General features: G+C 38.0%; 1 protein-coding gene across 1 annotated transcript; it reads left to right on the forward strand.

Annotated features, from left to right (window-relative positions):
• Positions 1-393: 393 nt before the first annotated feature.
• On the forward strand, positions 394-1,581 carry LOC113306484. The gene has a single exon (XM_026555414.1). It carries the CDS (start codon positions 394-396, stop codon positions 1,579-1,581), a length of 1,188 nt encoding a protein of 395 aa, XP_026411199.1.
• Positions 1,582-23,271: the final 21,690 nt, after the last annotated feature.

Below are 23,271 nucleotides of genomic sequence, written 5' to 3' on the forward strand. Positions count from 1 at the left end.
GGGATTTTATCAAAGAAGACTTTTTAAAAGTTTTAGCTGAATTTCAACATAAGAGTTTTTTGGATTGGAGACTAAAAAACTCCTTCATTGCCTTGATTCCTAAAAAATATACCATTGAGGAGATAAAAGATCTTAGACCTATAAGCTTAATTCATGGAGCTTACAAAATCATTTCCAAGATACTTGCTGAAAGATTCAAACAAACACTTCCAACAATTATATCAAAACAACAATCTGCTTTTGTAAAGAAAAAACAAATTTTAGATGGTATGCTTATAAATAATGAGTTGATTGATTCAAGATTGAAAAGTGGGGAACCTGGATTATTATGTAAAATTGATTTTGAAAAAGCTTTTGATTATGTCAATTTTCTTGGATGAAAATTTTGTTTTGATGGGGTTTGGAGAGAATTGGAGAAAATGGATTATATGTTGTGTGGAGTATGTCAAATTTCCAGTTCTTATCAATGGAAGTGCTAATGGGTACTTTACTTGCAAGAAGAGAATCAGGCAAGGAGACCCAATTTTTCCCTTTTTATTCTTGCTTGTTGGAGAAGATCTTACTTTCATGATAAAAAGGGCTCAAGAACAAGGTATTATCTCTGGATTTCAAGTTAAATCAGATGGTTTAAATATTAGTCATCTACAATTTTCAGATGACACTCTAATTTTCCTTGATGCAGATGTTGATCAAGTTAGAAATCTTAGAGCGATCCTTATATCTTTTGAATTACTAACTGGTTTGAAAATAAATTTTGCCAAGAGTCAAATTTTTGGTGTTGGGTTTGAAGGTGATCTTAGCATTTTCTCCTCAATTTTTGATTATTACAGTGGTTGTCTCCCTACTACTTATTTAGGACTTCCTTTGGGTGACAAATATGGTGGAGTTGCTAAATGGGACAAGATTATTGAGAAGTTTCTCTCCAAGCTAGCTGGATGGAAAAAGCCTTTACTTTCCGGAGCTGGGAAAATTCAATTGATCAAAAATATTCTTGCTAGTCTTCCTCTTTACTTTATGTCTCTCTATGAAATCCCAAATTCTGTTATTAAGAAGCTTGAGAAAATAATGAAAGATTTCCTTTGCCATGACAATAAAGGGAGGAGAAAATTACATTTGGTGAAATGGCTTGCACTGAGTAGAAAGAAGAAACAAGGAGAACTTGGTATTAAAAATTTGAAGAGGATGAATCAAGCATTACTTACAAAATGGTCCTGGAGATATGCAGTTGAAGATGAATCCTTATGGAAGTCTATTGTTGAGGAGAAATATGGTTCAGGAGAGACAATTTGGATTCCTAAAAATCCAACTTGTATTTATGGCAGATCAGTTTGGAGGTATATCATGAATCATAATTCTTCTTTCCTAAAATTTGTCAGATTCAAGGTTAATGATGGTTCCATGTGCAGATTTTGGGATGATAATTGGATTTATGACTCTCTCATCAAGACTTGTTATCCAAATCTTTATGCTCAATCTAGATCAAAGCATTCTTCTGTTGCTGAACTGGGCTTTGCTGTTGGTGATTCTGTGACTTGGAATTTGCACACTCCAACAAGGTTGAATGCTGCTGCAAGAACATAATTTGCTTTACTTTCTTCTGATTTGAATAACTTCACATTCAACATGGACTCTACTGATGAGTTGCAATGGTCTCTGTCTAAAAACAATCTTTTTTCAGTTTGCATAAAAATCATCAAACTAGTAAGGGAAAAGGTTGTTTCAAATGTGGTACCCTTAATCACATTCCCAAAGATTGCACCGTGGACCTGAGATATAAAGCACATGGCAGTGAATACAAGCACATGGACTCTATGACAGATTGTCTTTGGAAGATGATTCTCTCCCTTCTGGCAACATTTTCTCTTTAATATGAAACCTGAAATGTCCTCCTAAAATTGGTTTCTTCTTGTGGTTGCTTGCCTATAACAGATTACCCACCAGAGACCTTTTGAGAAGAAGAAGAATTGAGGTACCAAACAACTGTTTGTTTTACAGTGAAGTTGAAACTAGTTCCCATCTTCTGCTTCATTGTACTTTTGCAAAGGCAGGTCTGAGAGGATTTTATGAATAAGATGAATTGGTATTTTTCAATGTCATATGATATTAATTCCTTACTACAGTCTTGGGGCTTACTGCAACATAGTAAAGCTAGCACTTACATCTGGAATTTGATCCCTGCAGCCATCGTGTGGAGCATATGGAAAGAGAGAAATGGAAGAGTTTTCACTAACATAAGAGGTACAATAAGGAATGTCATTAGCAAAGCTATTTACTACCTCTACACTTGGACCTTGGCTTCTAAAGAGTTTGAGAATGTTGAGTCTTCTGATGCTATGAGAAACTGGTGTACCATTTACTTTGATCCTCACTAAATTGATAGTTTGTTATCAACTTTTCTTTTGTTTTTTTCTTGTAACTCTTGCTAGGGTGGTATAACCTTTATACCCTCTATTTTTTGATCAATAAAATTCTTCTTTGCCGATCAAAAAAAAACTATGATTTTTGCTCTCTCAGATCCATTTTTACTCTCCTTTTAACAAAAATCAAAGTTTTTCCAATGGAGAAATAAATACTCTGCACTTTCTATTAATTATTTTTGTAGTTTTTTTTTCCAGGTTTGAATTGCTTTGTTTGCTACGGATATTGTTTTCTAACGAGATGTACTCTCTCTATGATCCCCTTTGATGGATTCATTAGATTTTTATTCCATGGTCTAGATTGCTTTTGTAATCCTAACTCTTTGTGACTTGACTCCAATTATGCATTCAACTGTGCTAAGGGCTAGCTAATCCCTCCTGGCTCCGGGTGCCTGAATAATTTAGTAGAAGACATCAAAGTGTTTACGACGAAAGAGTAAGTTGAAATTGGTCATTTTATTTGATTACAATGAGACCACTAAAGCGGTCTTACTATCCGTCGTATACTCCCTCCGCCAATGGAGAAACTTGGATTAAGCTTTGTCTTCTCATAATTTCAATCATTCTTTTTTTACTGTGATTATCCTTTTTGCATACTAGGGTGTTGAAACTTAAACCCACTGTAAATTTAGCATTACGAATAAGTACATACATTGAATTAATATAGGATTATTCTTTTCTTAATGAAAGACGCTAAAACTTGGGTAAGATTTACTTATAAACGTCTGATCTGATCATAGCGGTACTTATTTTCTTTGATTTCGTGGTAGCCTTCCATCACCGTCTACTTCGCTGCCGGTTTACATCTCCACAGCCCCTACAACGTCAGCAGCAAGCACCAACTATACCACCACTTGGCTCAAAATCAACTGGTGGTTTATAGTGGAGTTTTCTGGACCACTGTTTATTTAACCAGGCAATAATAGTCTAGTGGTTTTAATGCCAAATAATAGATCTCCGAAGTCACAATCAATATTCTTGCATTAGAGTCGATATCCGCACTGCAATTAATGCTTGAAAATGGAAAAAGTCGTTTTCCTATTTCACTCCGGCGCCTAGTTAGCAATTCGGGATTCGACAAACGTACGGAACGGCAAATGTACGAGTATTATACGGTTTTGTAAAATCCAGATTCGGTCCAAAATTCGATCAACGGGACGTGATTCGTCAGTAATTCGGAACGGCATACGTACGTGTATGATTCGATTTATAAATGTGAGTTCGGCTCTGAAAATTCGGTATCTATATATAACAAATAATTTGTATTTATAAGGTTATAGACCAATTTTTATGCATATGTGTGAGTTATTTAAAGAAAAAATAAACTTAATATGATGATATTAATAATATATACAACATTAGTTATCCAAGAGGACGTCGTATGGTGGTTTAGATGCTTGGTTAGTGAGTTTGAGATCTCTCTCACCTTCACCTTCAAATCTCTTCAGTCGTTTTTGTTTCATAAAAATCACAACACGTCTAATATTCGGTCGTGTATGCTCGGGAGGCAGTAAAGCCCAAAAAATGAAGTCTTTGAAAAGTAAAAGCTAAAGAATTTATGGCGAATTAAGCGGACGTATCATTCGGGATACGTAAAATTCGTGAACAGTTCGCAAATAATTCGGGAATGCCACATAATACGCGACTTGGGTTCGGAGTTGCAAACGTACACGAATAAGACGGTAAAATTCGTGATACGAAAAAATTGGCGAATGATTCGTGAATCATTCGCGAACTTACTAACTAGGCTCCACCGGAGTCAGTGTTACAGTACGGCACTGTATATATAAACACTACATATATTGTACGTATGTATTCCGGGCAGATGACTTTGTACATATAAACCTTAATGACAAGGTAGATATCCGAGTATCCGAGTTCATCAATTTTTGGTGGTTTGTATCTTAGCTTTCCTCCTCAACAGTTATCTACATGAATACAAAGATTAATTGGCAACTGTGTTATGAGGTTTTTCTTTCTTTTTCTTGATAGACTGTTTTCTAATTCACAAAATTGGTTAAAAAGACCAAAATCAATAATTCCTGGGTGAAAAAGACATGTAAAATTTAATACTGTTTAAATAGACGAAAATGTAAAAACAGCCAGGATGCAAACAGTTTCATCATACCCATTTTCAAATACTTTTTCTTATTTTTTATTTATATTAGGATGCATCCAGTTTCATCCTCGCTCTTTTTTAAGTTTAAGCCAGGATGAATCCAATTTCATTCTTTCTATTTTTTTTTGTGTCCATTTCATCTATACTAATTTTTACAAATGATCCATTTTCCGTTTTTAATTTTAACAACCAAGCTACTGGTATTATTGACAGAATAAACCATTGAAGGCAGACAGAAAGCCTTACTGTGAAGACATACCCAACACGCTAGAAGATAAAAAAAAATATAAAAAAAGAAAGCGATAAACAAAAACAAAATTCAGCAATACCAACAATCAAATTGTTTTCTTTAATTCATGAAAAAAAAACTATCAAATTAATTTGTAAAACTAATGATTGTATAATGTATTCCCCACGTCTTTTAAAATCTGATACTTAAAGTGTAGTCGGATATTTTTTCCAGGTTACTTTATCATTTGTTTTTGTTGGTATTTTAGTTACTTTTGTATGTTCTTCTTGATTGTATCTTATCCATAATTATATAAATCGTAAAATATATATTTTATCTTTTGAGAAACTAGGGGTAGCATAGTTTTCTAGAGTTTTTTTTTTTTCCTTCGGAGATGCATTTTTCATCTTGATAACATCTGTGATTGTGAATTGTGATGGCTGAAAACTTGAAAAGATATGTCCGCGAAGGTACATTGTTTCGTTACAACAGTCCCTCATTCATTAAACACCAACCGCGACGATAACGAAAGTCTTACCATCGTAGGCTAGGTAAGAGTGACCGTACATGAATTTCCAATCAAAATCATTTCAAGCTCTTGTTTTCACCTTTGAAGACTTTAAGGTTTGGTTTAAAATAGCAAATTCAAATCAATAATCACCTCTTTTATCCCATCAAAAGTGAAAAAAAAGAAGAAGAATCCATCCCTTTCCTTACCGTTATGTAACAACTAATTAGACTAATGATACCCACAACTTTTTTCTATGGGCGTACAGAAATAGTCCGATGTTGCATTGCTATGAAACTGTACCATAATTTGGGTTTTCTCTCTTTTTGTATATGAAACAAATAAAGCTTGCACTGCTTCACTATATCTTGCTGGTGAAATAATGTCCTAAAATTGAATGATTTCATCAATGTGATTAGTTTAGCATCCTACGTTCAATCATGCAATACCTGTCCATACCCTAGTTAGTAAGTTTGCGAGTGATTCACGAATCATTCGCGAATTTTTCCGTATTACGAATTTTACCGTCTTATTCGTGTACGTTTGCAACTCCGAACCCAAGTCGCGTATTATGTGGCATTCCCGGATTATTCACGAATCGTTCACGAATTTTACGTATCCCGAATGATACGTCCGCTTAATTCGCCATAAATTCTTTAGCTTTTACTTTTCAAAGACTCCACTTTTTGGGTTTTACTGCCTCCCGAGCATACACGACCGAATATTAGACGTGTTGTAATTTTTATGAAACAAAAACGACTGAAGAGATTTGAAAGTGAAGGTGAGAGAGATCTCAAACTCACTAACCAAGCATCTAAACCACCATATGACGTCCTCTTGGATAACTAATGTTGTATATATTATTAATATCATCATATTGAGTTTATTTTTTCCTTAAATAACTCACACATATGCCTAAAAATTGGTCTATGACCTTATAAATACAAATTATTTGTTATATATAGATACCGAATTTTCAAAGCCGAACTCACATTTATAACTCGAATTATACACGTACGTATGTCGTTCAGAATTAATGACGAATCACGCCCCGTTGACCGAATTTTGGACCGAATCTGGATTTTACAAAACCGTATAATACTCGTAAGTTTGTCGTTCCGTACGATTTGCCGAATCCCGAATTGCTAACTAGGATCCATACAGTAAATTCATTATATTTGTCATATTCATCGAGCAGGGGGGCTATATATTCAAGAGCCTGGTAAAGGAAAGAGATTCTAGTTATTGATAATGATATATCGGAGTATCATAAAATCCACGACACACCTAACTCCTTTATACATCCTTCAAGAATGAGTAGTCATACATGTAGATTTGATAGATCAATGGGAAAACCCACCATATATCCATGGATTTCATTTAATTTTGCAGGTAATCCTTTCATTTATAAAGAGAGCCCATTACTCATAAGAAGTTGTTTACACTAGACAGTGGACACCATTAAGTTTGTGGGCTCCAAAATTTTGGAGTTAGTGGGTAAAAAACAATTATGGATTGGTGCATGTATATGATATGCATGCAGGGGTGTGCAATGGATGGACGATTGTGGATCAGTGATCACTCGTAACCAAACCGTCAAAGTTGCGGATTTGGAAAATTGAACGGTGACCGGTCCAATCATTCGCGAATTTGACATCTGCGGATCGACGGATTATACAGTCCAGATGCGGATTAACCGCGTATAGTGAAATCCCCAACCCTACCATTTTACCACGTGGTGATGATGAAATCCCTAACCCTCGTATTTCACCATGTGGTGATCATGTTTACAAAGCAGACATCTCTTGTAGTGGTGTTCTTCCGGTCCTTGAATTAATATTGTGAGCATCATGAATTTTCTCTTCATGCATAACCATGGAGGAAGGTTGTAAACCACTGTTTAGATAGGCCAGCAACTATAATTTTTCTTCTTACCACGAAATGGATTCACTCCATCAGCTGACACTCCTAAGCGAATATTTCTAGGATCCTCAAGCAAAATCAGGGTATCTTTCATCAATCGCCTTCCATGCTTCAGCATCTACTGGATGACGCAGCAACCCATCTTTTTTTCTATCACGATCATGCCATATCAATTTTCTTGCTATGTACTTCACCGAAAATAAACGTTTCAGTCGTGGAATGATCGGGAAAGACCACAAAACCTTTACAGGCACCCCCTTGCGCTCCTTGATAACCCACATGTTGGACATATTTCTTTCTTTTCATGCTCTTTCCTGTATAGTATGCAATCATTGGGACATACATATATCTTCACATAGTTCAACCCTAACAGATCGATGGATTTCTTAGCTTCATATGTAGAAGAAGGAATTTCATTACCATCAGGAAGCATATGGACCAAGAAGACTTTACTTCTTTCTCTTTGCCCACCTCCCTGCAGTGATGAAGGTGTTTGAGTTATGGGCTTCAATGGTAAGGTTTTATTTTACTATCCTACGGTGCGGGTAATCCGCGGTTTTCAAAGGACAACCGCAAACGCACCGCGTGCGGATTTGAGAATCCCATCCGTGTCCGGTCCATTACTCTTGCGGTTTGGGTTTCATCCGCAATTTTACGGACGGATACGGATGAAATCTGCAGTTCCGGACATTTTGCACACCCCTATATGCATGGAGCACAGGGGTATATAAAACTTAGCACAAAACTTTTTTACACTCTTTATCTTTGTAAAGTGAGTGGAAAACAAAAACCTTGTGCACCTACGTTATCATTATATGACCATGACAGCAGGCTTTGGCGTTGCTAAAATGACTGCGTGCCATGGCCTAGGACCCCAGTAGCTGGTCACTGATAGCTGAGGATCCTCTTGTCACTTGTGCCATTGCTAAATGATGGTGCCCAAGGTTATATATCTTTTAGAAACATTTCCTAGCATCACGAAGCTCTTCCTTAATCAGCCTCTTTGTTGGTAGTGGAACAGTTATGCCTAGTGGTTCTATTTCTGCATATTCTTCAATAAACCCCTCTTAACTACAGTATATAATACATCGATAAGTTTATAATGATGTTTACATGCTGGGTTACCAGGGGTTAAGCCAACTGGCTTCAAAGCGTAAATTTCTTACCATATTGGGTTTTAAGTCCATTTCGTCCTAATTACACCCCTAGAGAATTTCTTTGCTTCCCCTTATTTAGATCTCTGGCTCTGCCCCTGGCTGGGTACAGAATGATAATCGATAAAATACAACAAGTACCGATGCACAAACTACGGGAATATGTACCTGCATTCGTACCTATGACATTCTCAAGTCAGATCGCCTAATTCCGTTTTGGAGCTCGACTCGATCAGCTTAGCTTTAGAGCTCGATCAGTTAAGCTATGCTCTAGGGCTCAATCATTCCAGCCCTGCTCTATTCGAGCATAATTCACACTCTGGCATACAGTAATACAAGAGTTCCTAGACCTAACCGTGCAAAACCACGAAAGCCTTACTTATGTGAGCCTCATGAATGATTCCTTGTACCTCGCAGCTGACTCACCGATCGTGTCTGCTCATAAACCTCGTACAAACAAACGAGATACTCACAGGCACTGACAAGCTCAGTCATGCAAGTTCATTCAAAATATGCAACTAAGTCATGATCATTTCCTTAGAGATCGTGTGCTTGTCTAAAGGGACCAACAAAAGAGAATTAGGTGGTCTTTGCTCTTTCATATCCGGTTGATACTTAACCCCATATCATCTTGAGTTTCACACATGATAAAGGACATTGTCTTGTGTTGTCTTGTGCTCTCCGCATGGAGTAGTCATAATGCATGAACATGGAACATTTAGTTAAAAGAATCAAGAGATAACTTGTAAGATATATTTAACTCATCGATCTATCATAAGCTATTCAAGTGATCATGGATGAGGCATTTATTGTGTCCCTCTTCCTATCCCATCGACTTGGTTCTGCAGTTTTATATAGGCCATCAATAGGCCAATCTAAAAACAATATTAACTAAAATGACAACACCTCTAAGAGCATTCTTTCTGCAACCGAGAATTACTTTGGTTATGTTTGTGCTTTCCTCTCTGAGACCAACCCTGATTCCTTCATCCAATGGCTGAATCAGTTTCTGAACACCATAACCTTAGTTTAGGAAAGATTTTTCATGCTCAACCTTCCGAAACTCACTAAGACTGCAACTCAAAACCCTAAACTCCTTCTACCTTTTACATATTCTTAGATTCATATACCTAGTAATTTTAGTTTCTATTTTTGCTGGGACATATGTATAATTATTTTTCTAATTAAGATCTTAGTTATAACATGGATGATTTATACGTCGAGCTTGAGCCTAATTTTCCCTCAAGTGAGAACTCGGTGGTGAATAAAATCCATATGCCATATCGTGGTTTGAGTACTCGTAAAATGCACAAGACTATGCTCACTTGTATTATTCTGCATAACATGGTAATTCAGGAAACCATCGTAATAAGGATTGGACTAACCATGAAGATTAAGATTTGAGGCCTAATATTTAACCAGAAAGAGGTCTTCCTGCAAGGAACTATGTGCAAATGACTAATTACATCTAGAACCAGAATCTTTATGACAGGTTAAGAGAAGATATGAGAGTCAATCCTTGGGAAAAGTTAGGAAGAGCCGATGAGCGTAATTTTTAAGTTTTATTTCAATATTAGTTTAAGCATTTAATTGTTAATTTATTATTCAATATTATTTTTTATAAAAAATAATACATTGTCACTTTTAGTGGTTTTCAGTTGATCGAGCAACAAAAAACCCATCGTCAACGATTAAATTTACCCGATGGTTTTCAATGAATACCCTATATATACCCACTAATCCTCATTCCAAAATCAGGCCTTCTACACCAACCTTCGACAAAAATATTCTGCTCTCACTAAATAATCTCCAGAGGTGGCTAATCTTAACTTTACTATAAAAGAGATTTATCTTTTTACAGAAACTATGTAACATACTACCCGGAGAGGGATGAAGAACGACGCCAAAGATGGTTTAGTCAGTCAGAGTTATTGGGGTAAAGTTCATCTAATCTCCTGCAATGACATAGGTAACCCTCACAACCGGATAATACCCAATTTTTCTATCGATTTTTTTGAAATAAGAAAACAAGTTAAAGAATTTCTAGCTTTATTTTGGATTGTAAGTTGATATAAACTTCGGGGTGAACTTATGATGAAATTGTTGAGCGATCTCGATAGGAATGGCGTAGATGGAAAAGAAAGAATTTTGTATACGAATCTCATTTTCACATCCTCAAGGAGTTTCTCATTACCCATATGGGATTTTAACACAATATAGTGATGTTAATGTGGTGTTATAATTAAGTAAAACTTAGTAAGTAGAATTAGGTATAATTAAAAAACTTTTCAATTCAAATTAATATTCAGTGGAATTGCAATAACATTACAAAATAAATGCAACTTAATACATCAATTATGTAATTAAGATGTTCTAATATATCGAACTCATCATTATCATCACTAGCTGGGTTAGTATCAAATTCTTATTGTTTTCCGTTCTTTCATTGTAGCTATATCGAAGTTGGCATACATATTTTTGTTTTTGATTCATTATTGAAGTCTCCACATCAAGAATCTTATGCCTGTTATAGTTGTTGAGGGATGATTTTAGGTTTGAGGTTCTACCAGTCCTAACTAACCAAATGACCTCACTTCACCAAGAATAGTAAGAGAGGGAGAGAGTTGTCCTTCCATTGTACCTTGTCATTCTTTATATAGACTTTCCCAAAGCCCCTTCCTTTTATGACATCATGCCATGTGTCCTAAACTTCTTTAATTGCTACTAATTTCATTCCTTTTCTAATAAAACCTCCTTCTTTCCTATTAATTCCTCCCTTGTCCTTTCCATCTTATGGATACTTTCTTAGTGGACTTGGGCTTTAGTCCCCATGTCTCATGTTGGGTTTGCCTCCCTTTTAGGGGCACACTATCCCGGCTAAGGGGTAATATTTTTTATGTATCAACATTAGTCCCCTGACTATTTGGTCAATTATTAAATAACCCGATAGTAAAATCATTTTTCATTCTCGATCACCACGCGTTGCAAGAGGCGGGACGGCTACCATGTCATTTATGGTGACACTTCCTCTATACAAAGGCATCGTTCCTTCTATCCGATCATCCATTTCGAGCACATTGTTTTCCATTTTTGCCTCTTCCCGTTGGATACTTTACTCATATGGCTCGTTCCCTTCATGGGTACGTTTTGACCTTAGCGCCTATCCCTGCATCGGTCTCAATGTTCAAGGAGGCGGAACTGGGGCGCCTGTTATTAGTGAAGGCCGAAGTTGAGACGCTTAATGACATATGCCATTCAGCACGCTTTATATGACGTTATCAAAGCTCGGTACGCTGCTAATCGCTTCTCATGGAGTTCTCATTACTGACAACAACTATAGATCACGCTACCGCTGATTGTCGTTCTATGCCCCTAATCAAGTGACTCTGTGGCTTCCTGGGTACACTCTGTCCCTAGCGGATGTCTCAGCACTCGTAAAATTGCTCTATCCAAGAGATGAACTTGCGCGTTTACTAGTGTTGAGTGCAGAGGTGGAGGTACTATGGACTCTCAAAATGATTTTCCAAGACAAATCTCGTAGGGAGCATGACGAACATGAAGGCACTCTTGCGCTCGCTCGTGGTGCAAGAGGTAAGGGAAAAGTCATGAGAGATATTGGTAGGTTGATAAGTGAGGCCAACTGGGAATTATCCCAAGACGACGTTCAATGTGATGAAGGGCGTCTGATGGTGGAAGCCGTGGATGTGGACATTGATCTTTGTCGCGACCTAATATTCGGCTAAGTTGCGTGTCGTTTTGGGGAGGCTTGTCTTGTCGGCTACTTGTGGTTTGTCACTGCTGTTTACATTTGTTGATTTTTCCCTTTATGCACTTATTTTGGGATTCTTCCTCCTGCGGCTTTTCTTTGATGCTAGTATTAACTTATTTCTTGTTGCTAGGCTCTTATTTCATGTTTCTATTTTCCCTATCCTTTGTCTCATGGATGTTCTTCGTGGTCTTTAGTTCCTGAGTCCCTAGGGCTCGTCTCGAGTTTTCCTTCTCTCTGAGAGATGCCCCAAAGGTTGTATGGAGAGCATCGTCTTTCTCACTTCGTTGTTAACGTGAATCGATAAGTACACCACGTGTAAAGGAGAGATGTCAATGGTGGCTGCATCGTGAATTACGTCCCTTCTTTTTATATACAGTTCTTCTTTTTATTCTGATCACTAGTTTCTTTTTAGCTTCCTCTTCCCCTTCTCTTGGTCAACATATCTCCTGCATGGATAATTCTCTTCATGGTACGTGTTATCCCTGTCTCCCTTTTCTATGTTGGTCTCGGTGATGTTTAAACGCTGTGAACTGAAGCTGGCTTCTTCTTGTGAAGGATGAAATTGAGGAACTTCGAGGGCAGAGAAAGGTGAATAGAAATGCCATGCGTGCGAGCTTTAGGTTACAGCATGAGGCATATCAGATTGCTCAGCGATCTGAATCGTCAGGACATGTGTCGTTGGAGATACAACGCGCATTGGACGAGGATACTACCGCTCGTGATTCAGCCAATCAATTATATGTAGATTCTTTGATGATTATGGTACTATAGATTGCGCCATTTCTGATTACCATCTCTGGATTTCCGATCAGGCATCTTCACCGCTCCTTGGGCATGTTCTGACCTTGGCAGCTGTGGTAGGCTCGGAAACCTACAATATTATACAACAAGTGCACAACGTCTAACTAGTAGACAAAGAAAAGTACAGGTCGTTCCCACGAGGAGTGTGAAATACTCTACCAACTAATACCAAAAAAAACTAAGTAATCAAATATTATGCTTTTGAGAGTTTTCAGAAATTCGGACAAAATGATAGCAAAATAATAAAAATGTAACCAAAGATGTTAAAGTGTTAAGGTTTCGGGAATCCGTTGTAGGAAAGTTATTTGTATTCAATCACAAAAATCTCTAATTTACTCATGTAAAATAGCAAACCTAGCTACTAGTACACGGAAGATATTTCATTAAGAATCGTTGACAAGAATTATCATTTTCAAAATGGTAGTTTGTTGTCACCTTAATGTAGAATTCTTAAGCACTAGATATACATGGCATAAATAGTCAAATTAAATTCATTATTCAATTATTCCAAAGGTTCAATGATTTCTTCTACTAATCTAACTATGGACTATACATGGCGTAGAACATGAAAAATATAGCTAGAAGGTGAAACATTGAAAGAGAATCACAAACATTATCATTAAGTTCAATTGGTAGAAACTTTATTCAATAAAATAAAATAAATCACCTACAACTTCATCCGTTCACCCTAACATGGATTAACTAGACATGTTTTTCTCAAAAAACCATAAATCAATATAAATAAATCAAACTCTAACTAATAAAAACGAATAGAAAACAAAACTTCAAAACCCTTCTCTAGTTGCGGCACTATGGCCGACCCCAAATTTTCATTTTAAAACAAAACATAAATATAGCCCACAGATGAATTCACGTCGTCGCCACATCACTTCCCAATAGAAGTATGCCACATGTCATGAAATACAATCCGCCCAATAATATTGTGTCGCGTGTCATAATATGACAAAACATTGTAAAGTATCAGTGAATCTGCACTTTCCATAGTATATGAAACCACCAAGGAAATGAATTAATTTCATTTAAAAAGCATGATATTTTCTTGCATGTGCTGGGCCCACCTTAACTGTATTTGCACAAATGACGTCATTTGGTCTCAAACATTCCTTCAGATTCTTTATATATATATATATAAAGAGAACTTATGTAAGGACAAGATATGTTAATCTTTCCTTTTTCTTCATTTGCACGTGGTCATGGAGGTGATATTCTTCCATTCTTATGCTAACAATAATAAAGTCACTCTTGACCAATCTTAGGTGGCATTAGTGCTCGCTTCACCATGTATTAATTGAAGAGCAAATTAAAACTTGTCTGCCCATTGCGACCTCGACTGTGAAATAATTCTATGCTGCTGATATATATGGAGATACCAGGCCAACATAATAAGTGTTGCTGATATATACAAATGCCAGGCCAGCATAATAAGTGCTGCTGATATATAGAAATACCAGGCCAGCATAATAAGTGCTGCTGATATATAGAAATACCAGGCCAGCATAATAAGTGTTGCTGATATATAGAAATACCAGGCCAACATATTTGATCATTGTAGTTGCTGATACATGGAAATACCAGTCCAACCCCATTTCATCATTGTGGTTGCTGATACATGGAAAAACCAGGCCAACCACGTTTCATCATTGTGATTGATGATATATGGAAATACTAGGCCAACCACATTTCATCATGGTTGTTGCTGATATATGGAAATACCATTCCAACCACATTTTGCAATTTTCGTCGCAAACACCATTAAGTCTCACATTTTGTTGTTTATTCGCTGGATGATTGAATTCACTTGTACTTTCTACAAAAGTAGTAAAATAATATTAGTAACTAAAATATTGTATCATAGCTAATATAAATATGGGTATAAAATGTAGAATATACATGCTTATCAACACCCCCACACTTATATTTTGCTAGTCCTTGAGCAAAACAGAGATATTATGCAATTGATTTTTTTTATTTTTTATTTTTATTCTAAGAAAATTGAAAACCTGCAAAAATATGGATAATTACCCACTCCCCCACACTTAAACATTACATTGTCCTCAATGTAATTGAGTCATCCAACGTATAAATTAAGATGGGAAATACAAAAATGAACAAGAAAAATAAGAGATAGAGTAGAGGGAACAAATCTGATGGGTTGACTCCCATGAATCGAAGTGTATTTTTTTCCTTACTTGATAATAGCATGTAGTCTCAAACAAGGTGAGGTTGGTACCCCAAAGTAGACATCCAATCATATATATAGAGTCTAAAAAGTTGAAAATCATCCCAACTAATCCGGTCAGCTGAAGATATGTCCCTGTGAACGCTATAAACCTCAAAAACGGTATGTAAATTCATTCTCAATCGAAAACTGTAAGTGATATTCAAATAATGCATAGATGGGATAAGAAAATCATTCCCATACGCAACAAATTCAGATTGTTTGACAGTTTTTATTGGCGCGCTCTAAATCAGGTTCTAAATCAGCTAAAATAATTTATGCGGAACAAGAGCTCAATGGAGCAATAATATCACGACTCATAGACCCATTATCATCTAAAACGGTTTCATTATTAATATCATCAATAGGAAAAAATTCAACTTAATGGCTTAAGGGTCAAGGTCGGATCTTTCTCGACTGATGGAACTAGTCGAGACTCGGACAAAACTAGAGGTTCTAATTTCGGGTCCCATTTATTAGTGTCTAGCAACGGTGCGGAGTCTAACAAGGCATTGACTTCACAAATAACACTATCATCATCAAAACCAAACAATAAATGATATAAGCAAACGTCTAATGAATCTTCCAAGTGGCTCTTACAAAAGCTTGCCTAGTACATACTTGTGTTTCCCCCGCAGCACTTCGGTCTAAGGTACCTAAAAAAAAATCAAGCAAACTGCATAAAAAGACTATAAGAAATTTAAAAGAAAAATAAAAATAAATTATGTACAAAAACTAAAAATAAACTATATACAATGATATCAACAAAAGAGTATTTTTCAACCACTCTCCGGCAGCGGCGCCAAAAACTTGGTAGGCTCGAAAACCTACAATAATATACTGCAAGTGCACAACGTCTAACTAGTAGACAATGGCAAGCACAGGTCGTTCCCACGAGGAGTGTGAAATACTCTACCAACTAATACCAAAAAAAACTAAGTAATCAAATATGATTCTTTTGAGAGTTTTCAGAAATTCGGACAAAATGATAGCAAAATTAATAAAAATGTAACCAAAGATGTGAAAGTGTTAAGTTTTCGGGAATCCGTTGTAGGAAAGTTATTTGTATTCAATCACAAAAATCTCTAATTTACTCATGTAAAATAGCAGACCTAGCTACTAGTACACGGAAGATATTTCATTAAGAATCGTTGACAAGAATTATCATTTTCAAAATGGTAGTTTGTTGTCACCTTAATGTAGAATTCTTAAGCACTAGATATACATGGCATAAATAGTAAAATAAAATTCATAATTCAATTATTCCAAAGGTTCAATGAGTTCTTCTACTAATCTAATTATGGACTATACGTGGCATATAACATGAAAAATATAGCTAGAAGGTGAAACATTGAAAGAGAATCACAAACATTATCATTAAGTTCAATTGGTAGAAACTTTATTCAAGAACATAAAATAAATCACCTACAACTTCATCCGTTCACCCTAACATGGATTAACTAGACATGTTTTTCTCAAAAAACCATAAATCAATATAAATAAATCAAACTCTAACTAATAAAAACGAAGAATAGAAAACAAAACTTCAAAACCCTTCTCTAGTTGCGGCACTATGGCCGACCCCCCATTTTCATTTTGAAACAACACATAAATATAACTCACAGATGAATTCACGTCGTCGCCACATCACCTCCCAATAGAAGTCTGCCACATGTCATGAAATACAATCCTCCCAATAATATTGTGCAGCGTGTCATAATATGACGAAACATTGTAAAGTATCAGCGAATCTCCACTTTCCATAGTATATGAAACCACCAAGGAAATGAATTAATTTCATTTAAAAAGCATGATATTTTCTTGCATGTGCTGGGCCCACCTTAACTGTATTTGCACAAATGACGTCATTTGGTCTCAAACATTCCTTTAGATTCTTTATATATATATAGAAAGAGAACTTATGTAAGGACAAGATATTTTAATCTTTCCTTTTTCTTCATTTGCACTTTATTTTCATGTGGTCATGGAGGTGATATTCTTCCATTCTTAAGCTAACAATAATAAAGTCACTCTTGACCAATCTTAGGTGGCATTAGTGTGCTGACGTCGACTCTCTTCACCATGCATTAATTGAAGAGAAAATTAAAACTTGCCTTCCCATTGTGACCTCGGTTGTGAAATAATTCTATGTTGCTGATATATATGGAGATACCAGGCCAACATAATAAGTGTTGCTGACATATAGAAATACCAGGCCAGCATAATAAGTGTGCTCATATATAGAAATACCAGGCCAGCATAATAAGTGTTGCTGATATATAGAAATACCAGGCCAACATATTTGATCATTGTGGTTGATGATACATGGAAATACCGGGCCAACCCCATTTCATCATTGTGGTTGCTGATACATGGAAATACCGGGCCAACCATGTTTCATCATTGTGATTGCTGATACATGGAAATCCCAGGTCAACCACATTTCATCATGGTGGTTGCTAATATATGGAAATACCAGGCCAACCACATTTTGCAATTTTCGTCGCAAACACCATTAAGTCTCACATTTTGTTGTTTATTCGTTGGATGATCGAATTCACTTGTACTTTCTACAAAAGCACTAAAATATTGTATCATAGCTAATATAAATATGGGTATTAAATGTAGCATATACATGCTTATCAGGCTGCGTCTACGCTCGTGCCTCACCCCTACCTTGAGGATGAATTGGCGCGTTTATTGGTACTAAGGGAAGAAGCGGGTTTGTTATGGACGCTTAGGTTAATTTATCAGGATAAAGCACGTAATGAGTATGATGAACATGAGGATACTCTCTAGCTTGCTCGTGGAGCCGGGGCTGAGGGTGAATTTATTCAATACATCTATCATTTAGTGCATGAAGCTGATCAGGATCTTCGTTTTTCTAATGCCCAGTGTGATGAGGGGCGTTTGATGGTGGAATCTTTGAATGCAGATATTTCTCGTTGTCGGGCATTAATGGATGATTAGGTTGTATATCCCTCTACAGGGTTCTCTTTTTGTTTTGATGTTTGGTTCTTATGTTTCCTTTTATGTGTTTGTTCTGAATTGGTGTGAATAGTTTTTTCTTTCAAGTTGAAGTATTTTTCTCTTCCCCTCTTCTTTTATTTTCTTTTCATTTCCTTCCTTTTTTTGTTTAAACGCGCATACTCCCTCTCTCTCACTTCTATCTTTTTTTGTGAGAAGGGTACGCGTACTCCCTCACTTTTTTATGAGGAGGTCATCACTGATAAAAGAGGGTTAACTCCCTAATAAGACGCGCCTACTCCCCCCCCCCCCTCTCTATATTTTTTTTGGAGGGTGTTGGGTGGGGTGGGAGTTAGTGAAACACGCCTACGCTTCGCTCTTTTATTGGAGTGTTAGGTGGGATAGGCGTTAGTGAAACGCGCCTACCCCCCTCCCCCCCCTTTATTGAAAGGGTATTGGGTTGGGTGGGCGTTAGTGAAACGCGCCTACTCCCCCCTCTTTTCATTGGAGGAGTGTTGGGTGGGGTGGGTGTTGATACCTGAAAAATAACACCCTTAACGGGTTTGGGGTGCCCTCAAAGAAGTGGTTAAACTGAGTGAAAACACGGGGACTTGGGGAGTAAACCCAAGTCCAGCAAGAAAGTTTCCATCAAAAGGGAAGGACAAGGAAGGGATTAGTAAATAAGAAGAAGGTTATATTAAGGAATGGCATTAGAAGTAATAAAGGATCTTTAGGACACATGCCATGATGTCATAAAAGAAAGGTCTTTTTAGAAAGCCTATATAAAGAAGGACAAGTTACAATGGAAAGGGGGACTCTCTCTCTTACTATTCTTGGCATTGTGAGGTCATTTGGTGTGGTTAGGACAGGTAGAACCTAAACACAAATTCACCCTTGAACATTTGGCGACCACAACCGGAGGCTCGTGCCTAGCTCACCATGACACACCTAGAAGGCGTTATCTCGGGCGCGACATGAACCAAGTGGCCGGTCAACCCCTTAACCTCGACGAAGTGACAATAAAAGATGATGACAATAAGGAAGAAACAACGATCCTGGGCGTTATCAAGCAATCGGTAAACCGTGGACCCCAAGATAAAGAGGTGACAACGTCACATGAGAAGAACAAGCAGGCATCCCGGCTAGCGAAACCCATATCATACACTTTACAAAATATGCAAAAAGAATTGGATGAGCGCGCACGAAGGAGACAAGAGATTGAAAACTGGATAGCACAGGCAGTAATGGAAGGAAAACGTACTTCCGAAGAGGCAACAGGGAGCGCACAACACAAAGGTGACAAGACGATAGTAACGTCACAAAAATAAATAACCAAGTACCTAGAGCAGAACTATCACGTGGTAAAACAAGATAATCATTTCCGCGTGAAAAGACCAAAACCCGCGCACATCCGGGAATATTCGTATCCCGAAGACTACATCTCTCCAAAGTTCAAAGTGTACGAAGGCCAAGGAAATGCGTGAGAGCATCTCAGCCGATTCTTATCAGCAATGAACGACTTGGCTACCGATCGAAAGTTGTGCCTAAAAGAATTCCCCAAATCACTCACGGGCACATCGTTCACTTGGTATGACAACCTAAAGGAAGAAAGCGTGGACTCCTTGAAAACTTTGTCCACGCTCTTTCTTGGGAAGTTTTACTTGGCCAAAATGAAGATCACGGCGATAGATCTGAGCAAGAGCGGGAAACGAATAGGCGAGGGAGCAGGAAAATATATCTTGCGTTTCCGGCGCTTGACATTGTAATGTCAAGAAGAAATCAACAAGGAAGTGCTTGTCGAAATCTGCATACAAGGAATGGTCCCAGGTTTTAGAAGGAGTTTAATCAATTTCAGATTCCATACCTTCGTAGAACTAGAAGAAGCAGCTGAGAGGATCGTCGACTGCACACAAGAGGCACCTACAGATTCTGTTTGGCGTACTACGGTTAGTGCTGCGTCGGGAACCCCATGCAACGTAAGACCTAATATTAGTAAGGAAAATAGAGACCAACCCCATATTGGTGGCAGAAGCCGAGGGACAAACAGAGGAAGTAGGCGCGATGATAAAACACCACCCACTTTCCCCTGCAGCAAAGAACGTGCAATTTGACTTTTGAATCAATGGATCGCCGAAGGATAAATTCAGCTACCCCCGACCACGGTGGATATCAACAAAATGGTTAAAACTCGGCCAGATACTGCCACTACCACCGAAGGATGGGGCACCCAACGGAGGAATGCTTTGCCATTCGGAGCATATTTAAACGCAAGCAGGAAGCTGGGAACTAGAGACGAAAAGATAGACGATTTCACATGATCCATTCCCTCGCCACTAACCAAAAAAAAAGAGAATGTGGAGTATAGGCCTGCAAGTTATAAAAACTTTCATTTGGTAAGAAAAAAATTTCTCACGTTTGACGGGCAAATATATCAAAAGGTCTCGGGAAAGCCAAAGGCGCCTGATTGACTGACAAATTCACAAAAGGTCCTGGGAATTCCAAAGGCGCCTGGTTGACTGACAAAAGGTCCTGGGAATACCAAAGGCGCCTGGTTGACTGACAAAAGGTCTCGGGAAATCCAAAGGCGCCTGATTGACTGAAAAATTCACAAAAGGTCCCGGGAACGCCAAAGGCGCCCGGTTGACTGACAAAAGGTCTCGGGAAAGCCAAAGGCACCTCATTAACCGAAAAATTCACAAAAGGTCCCGAGAATGCCAAAGACGCCCGGTTGACTGACAAAAGGTCTGAGGAAATCCATAAGCGCCTGATTGACTGACAAATTCACAAAAAGTCTCAGGAACGCCAAAGGCGCCAGGTTGACTAAAAAAAGGTTTCAGGATAGCCAAAGGCGCCTGATCGAATGGAAAATTCACAAAAGGTCTAAGGAAATCCAAAGGCGCCTGATTGACTGACATCCACAAGTAGTTTGATGGAAGCCAAGGGTGCCTGGTCGACTGACAAACCCACATAGGTCTCGGGAATGCCAAAGGCGCCTAGTCGACCTACGCTTCACAAAGGAACCAAGAGAAGACAAAGGCGCTCGCACGTTTTCCCAAAAACCCACTCAACCCAATACCCTTTTGAACTAAAAATAAGGGAGTAGGTACGCCTTATCCTCGCCCGTCCCGCAAAAGGCGACTGATTGACCAATAGATATACAAAGGCCCTGGCTATTCCAAATGCACCTGATTAACTACCAAACTTGGAAGCAGCTCTTAGGAATACTGAAGGAGCCTAATTGACGGATAAAGCACACCTGGATCTCAGGGATGGCAGACACGTTTCACCGACGAAACAGGCGTGTATCACCCCTACCGCGGATAACACCCTTACAAAGTAAATAGCGGGAAGTGGGCACCATTGACAACATTTGGCTTATCTGGTTCAAAAAAAAAGTAAGAAAAATAATAATATATATATAGGGGTATGATCCGTTGACATGGTTATAATGACATAATCTTGATATTGTAGCGCCATTTTCTCTACCAAACCCAACGGGTAATGAATCTGAGGCTAGTTTTTTGATGACATGTTCTTCTTATAAGTCTCTACACTCCCACCAAAAATGAGAGAATTCCGAGATGTATAATACCACCATCTACCATTTTGAATAACAACCATTGAAAATTAACGGCTGAAATTAAAATTTGTGGATGGTGGTCTTATACATCTCGGAATTCTCTCATTTTTGATGGGAATGTAGAGTTTTATACTAGGAACCTGTCGCCAAAATATTAGCTTTAAATTCATTGCACGTTAGGTTCGATAGAAAAAATGATAACTATGTCAACGGATTATGACATTATAACCATGTCAACGGATCCTTCCCCATATATATATATATATATATATATATATACACGATTATATGCAACCCAATAAATACGATTATAAGGGAAAGGAAGAGTATAATCATATGACAATCGGCATACCCAATAAATACGATTATAAGTAACCAAAGCAGTTAGTTAAAAGATAATGAAATACTGGTAACAAAAACACAATAAAACACCACTGAAAATCCCACAACATAAAAACAAACAAACAACAATCACGACGCCTTAAGGGCAATCCCAACAAAGGGAAATGAAAGAAAAGCTGGCACAGGGAAAAAATGCTTTAAGATAGTTAGAGCCTCTCCAACTCTTGTTGTTTCTCCTCAAGCTCAGCTCGAACAGTTGCCTCGGCGGCCTATGCCCGCAATACCTCATCAGTAGCCACTCCAACATCAGCAAGCAATAAATCCAGCACCTCCTTCTTGCTAGAAGTTGTCTCTGAGCGTTTCTTCAACTCCTACTCTAGCTGAGAAATTTGACTCGTAAGCCGACTACGAGGGTCATTCCGGCCCTTCACCTTCGCCAGCAGATCCTCCAACCACTGCTATGGGAACTTAACATATTGCACATCAACTTTCCAACCACGTAGATTTGCCGCGTCAATGGGATCATCCCCCACGCGTGTAAGGCGGTCTGCGATCTCCAAGAGGTTTCTAGTCATATAACATAAAAAAGGAACGGCCAAGAGGCCCTATTTTTCCATATGACCTCCACCATGCTCAACAATATCCCTGTAGGCAGCGGCAAAAACTGTCGGCACCCAGAAGCCGTGGACAAGAGTATGGGTAGAAGGGTCTACTCCATCCTTAGCAGCGTTCACCACTAAAGGGAAACGAAACCGCGCATCCTCAGAATATTCTGTTACAACAGGGGTGGTTGGTATATCATCCATAGGAGTGTCAGTCTTCTTCTCTGAAAGAACAAACGAGCCGCTGCCATCCATTTTAGTTCGTTTGGAGGATCCCTTGCCGCTAGGGACCACGCGTCTCGTACCATCCATGTCAGGCTTCGTGGGTTCTCTTCGCTTTTTACCCATATTCAATACCAACGGTAGCATGTCAAAAAAAAGGAAAGAAAAAGAAAAAAGAAAAAAAAATGAAAGGGAAGGGAAGGTAAAACCAACCTCGGGAACCGACGAGCCTAGCGGAGTATCAGCAACCTTAGGACGAGACGCTGAGGAACTGGAAGACGATTCAGAGCCACTAGTGGAGCCTGACAAATGAGAATGAGCGTCATTGCAAAAATAAATTGAATTTATAAGAAAAGAGATGAGAGAAAGACAAAGAGAGAGGAATAACAAAAACAAAGA

The sequence above is a fragment of the Papaver somniferum genome, chromosome 8, assembly GCF_003573695.1.
Source record: "Papaver somniferum cultivar HN1 chromosome 8, ASM357369v1, whole genome shotgun sequence".
Lineage (NCBI taxonomy): Eukaryota > Viridiplantae > Streptophyta > Magnoliopsida > Ranunculales > Papaveraceae > Papaver > Papaver somniferum.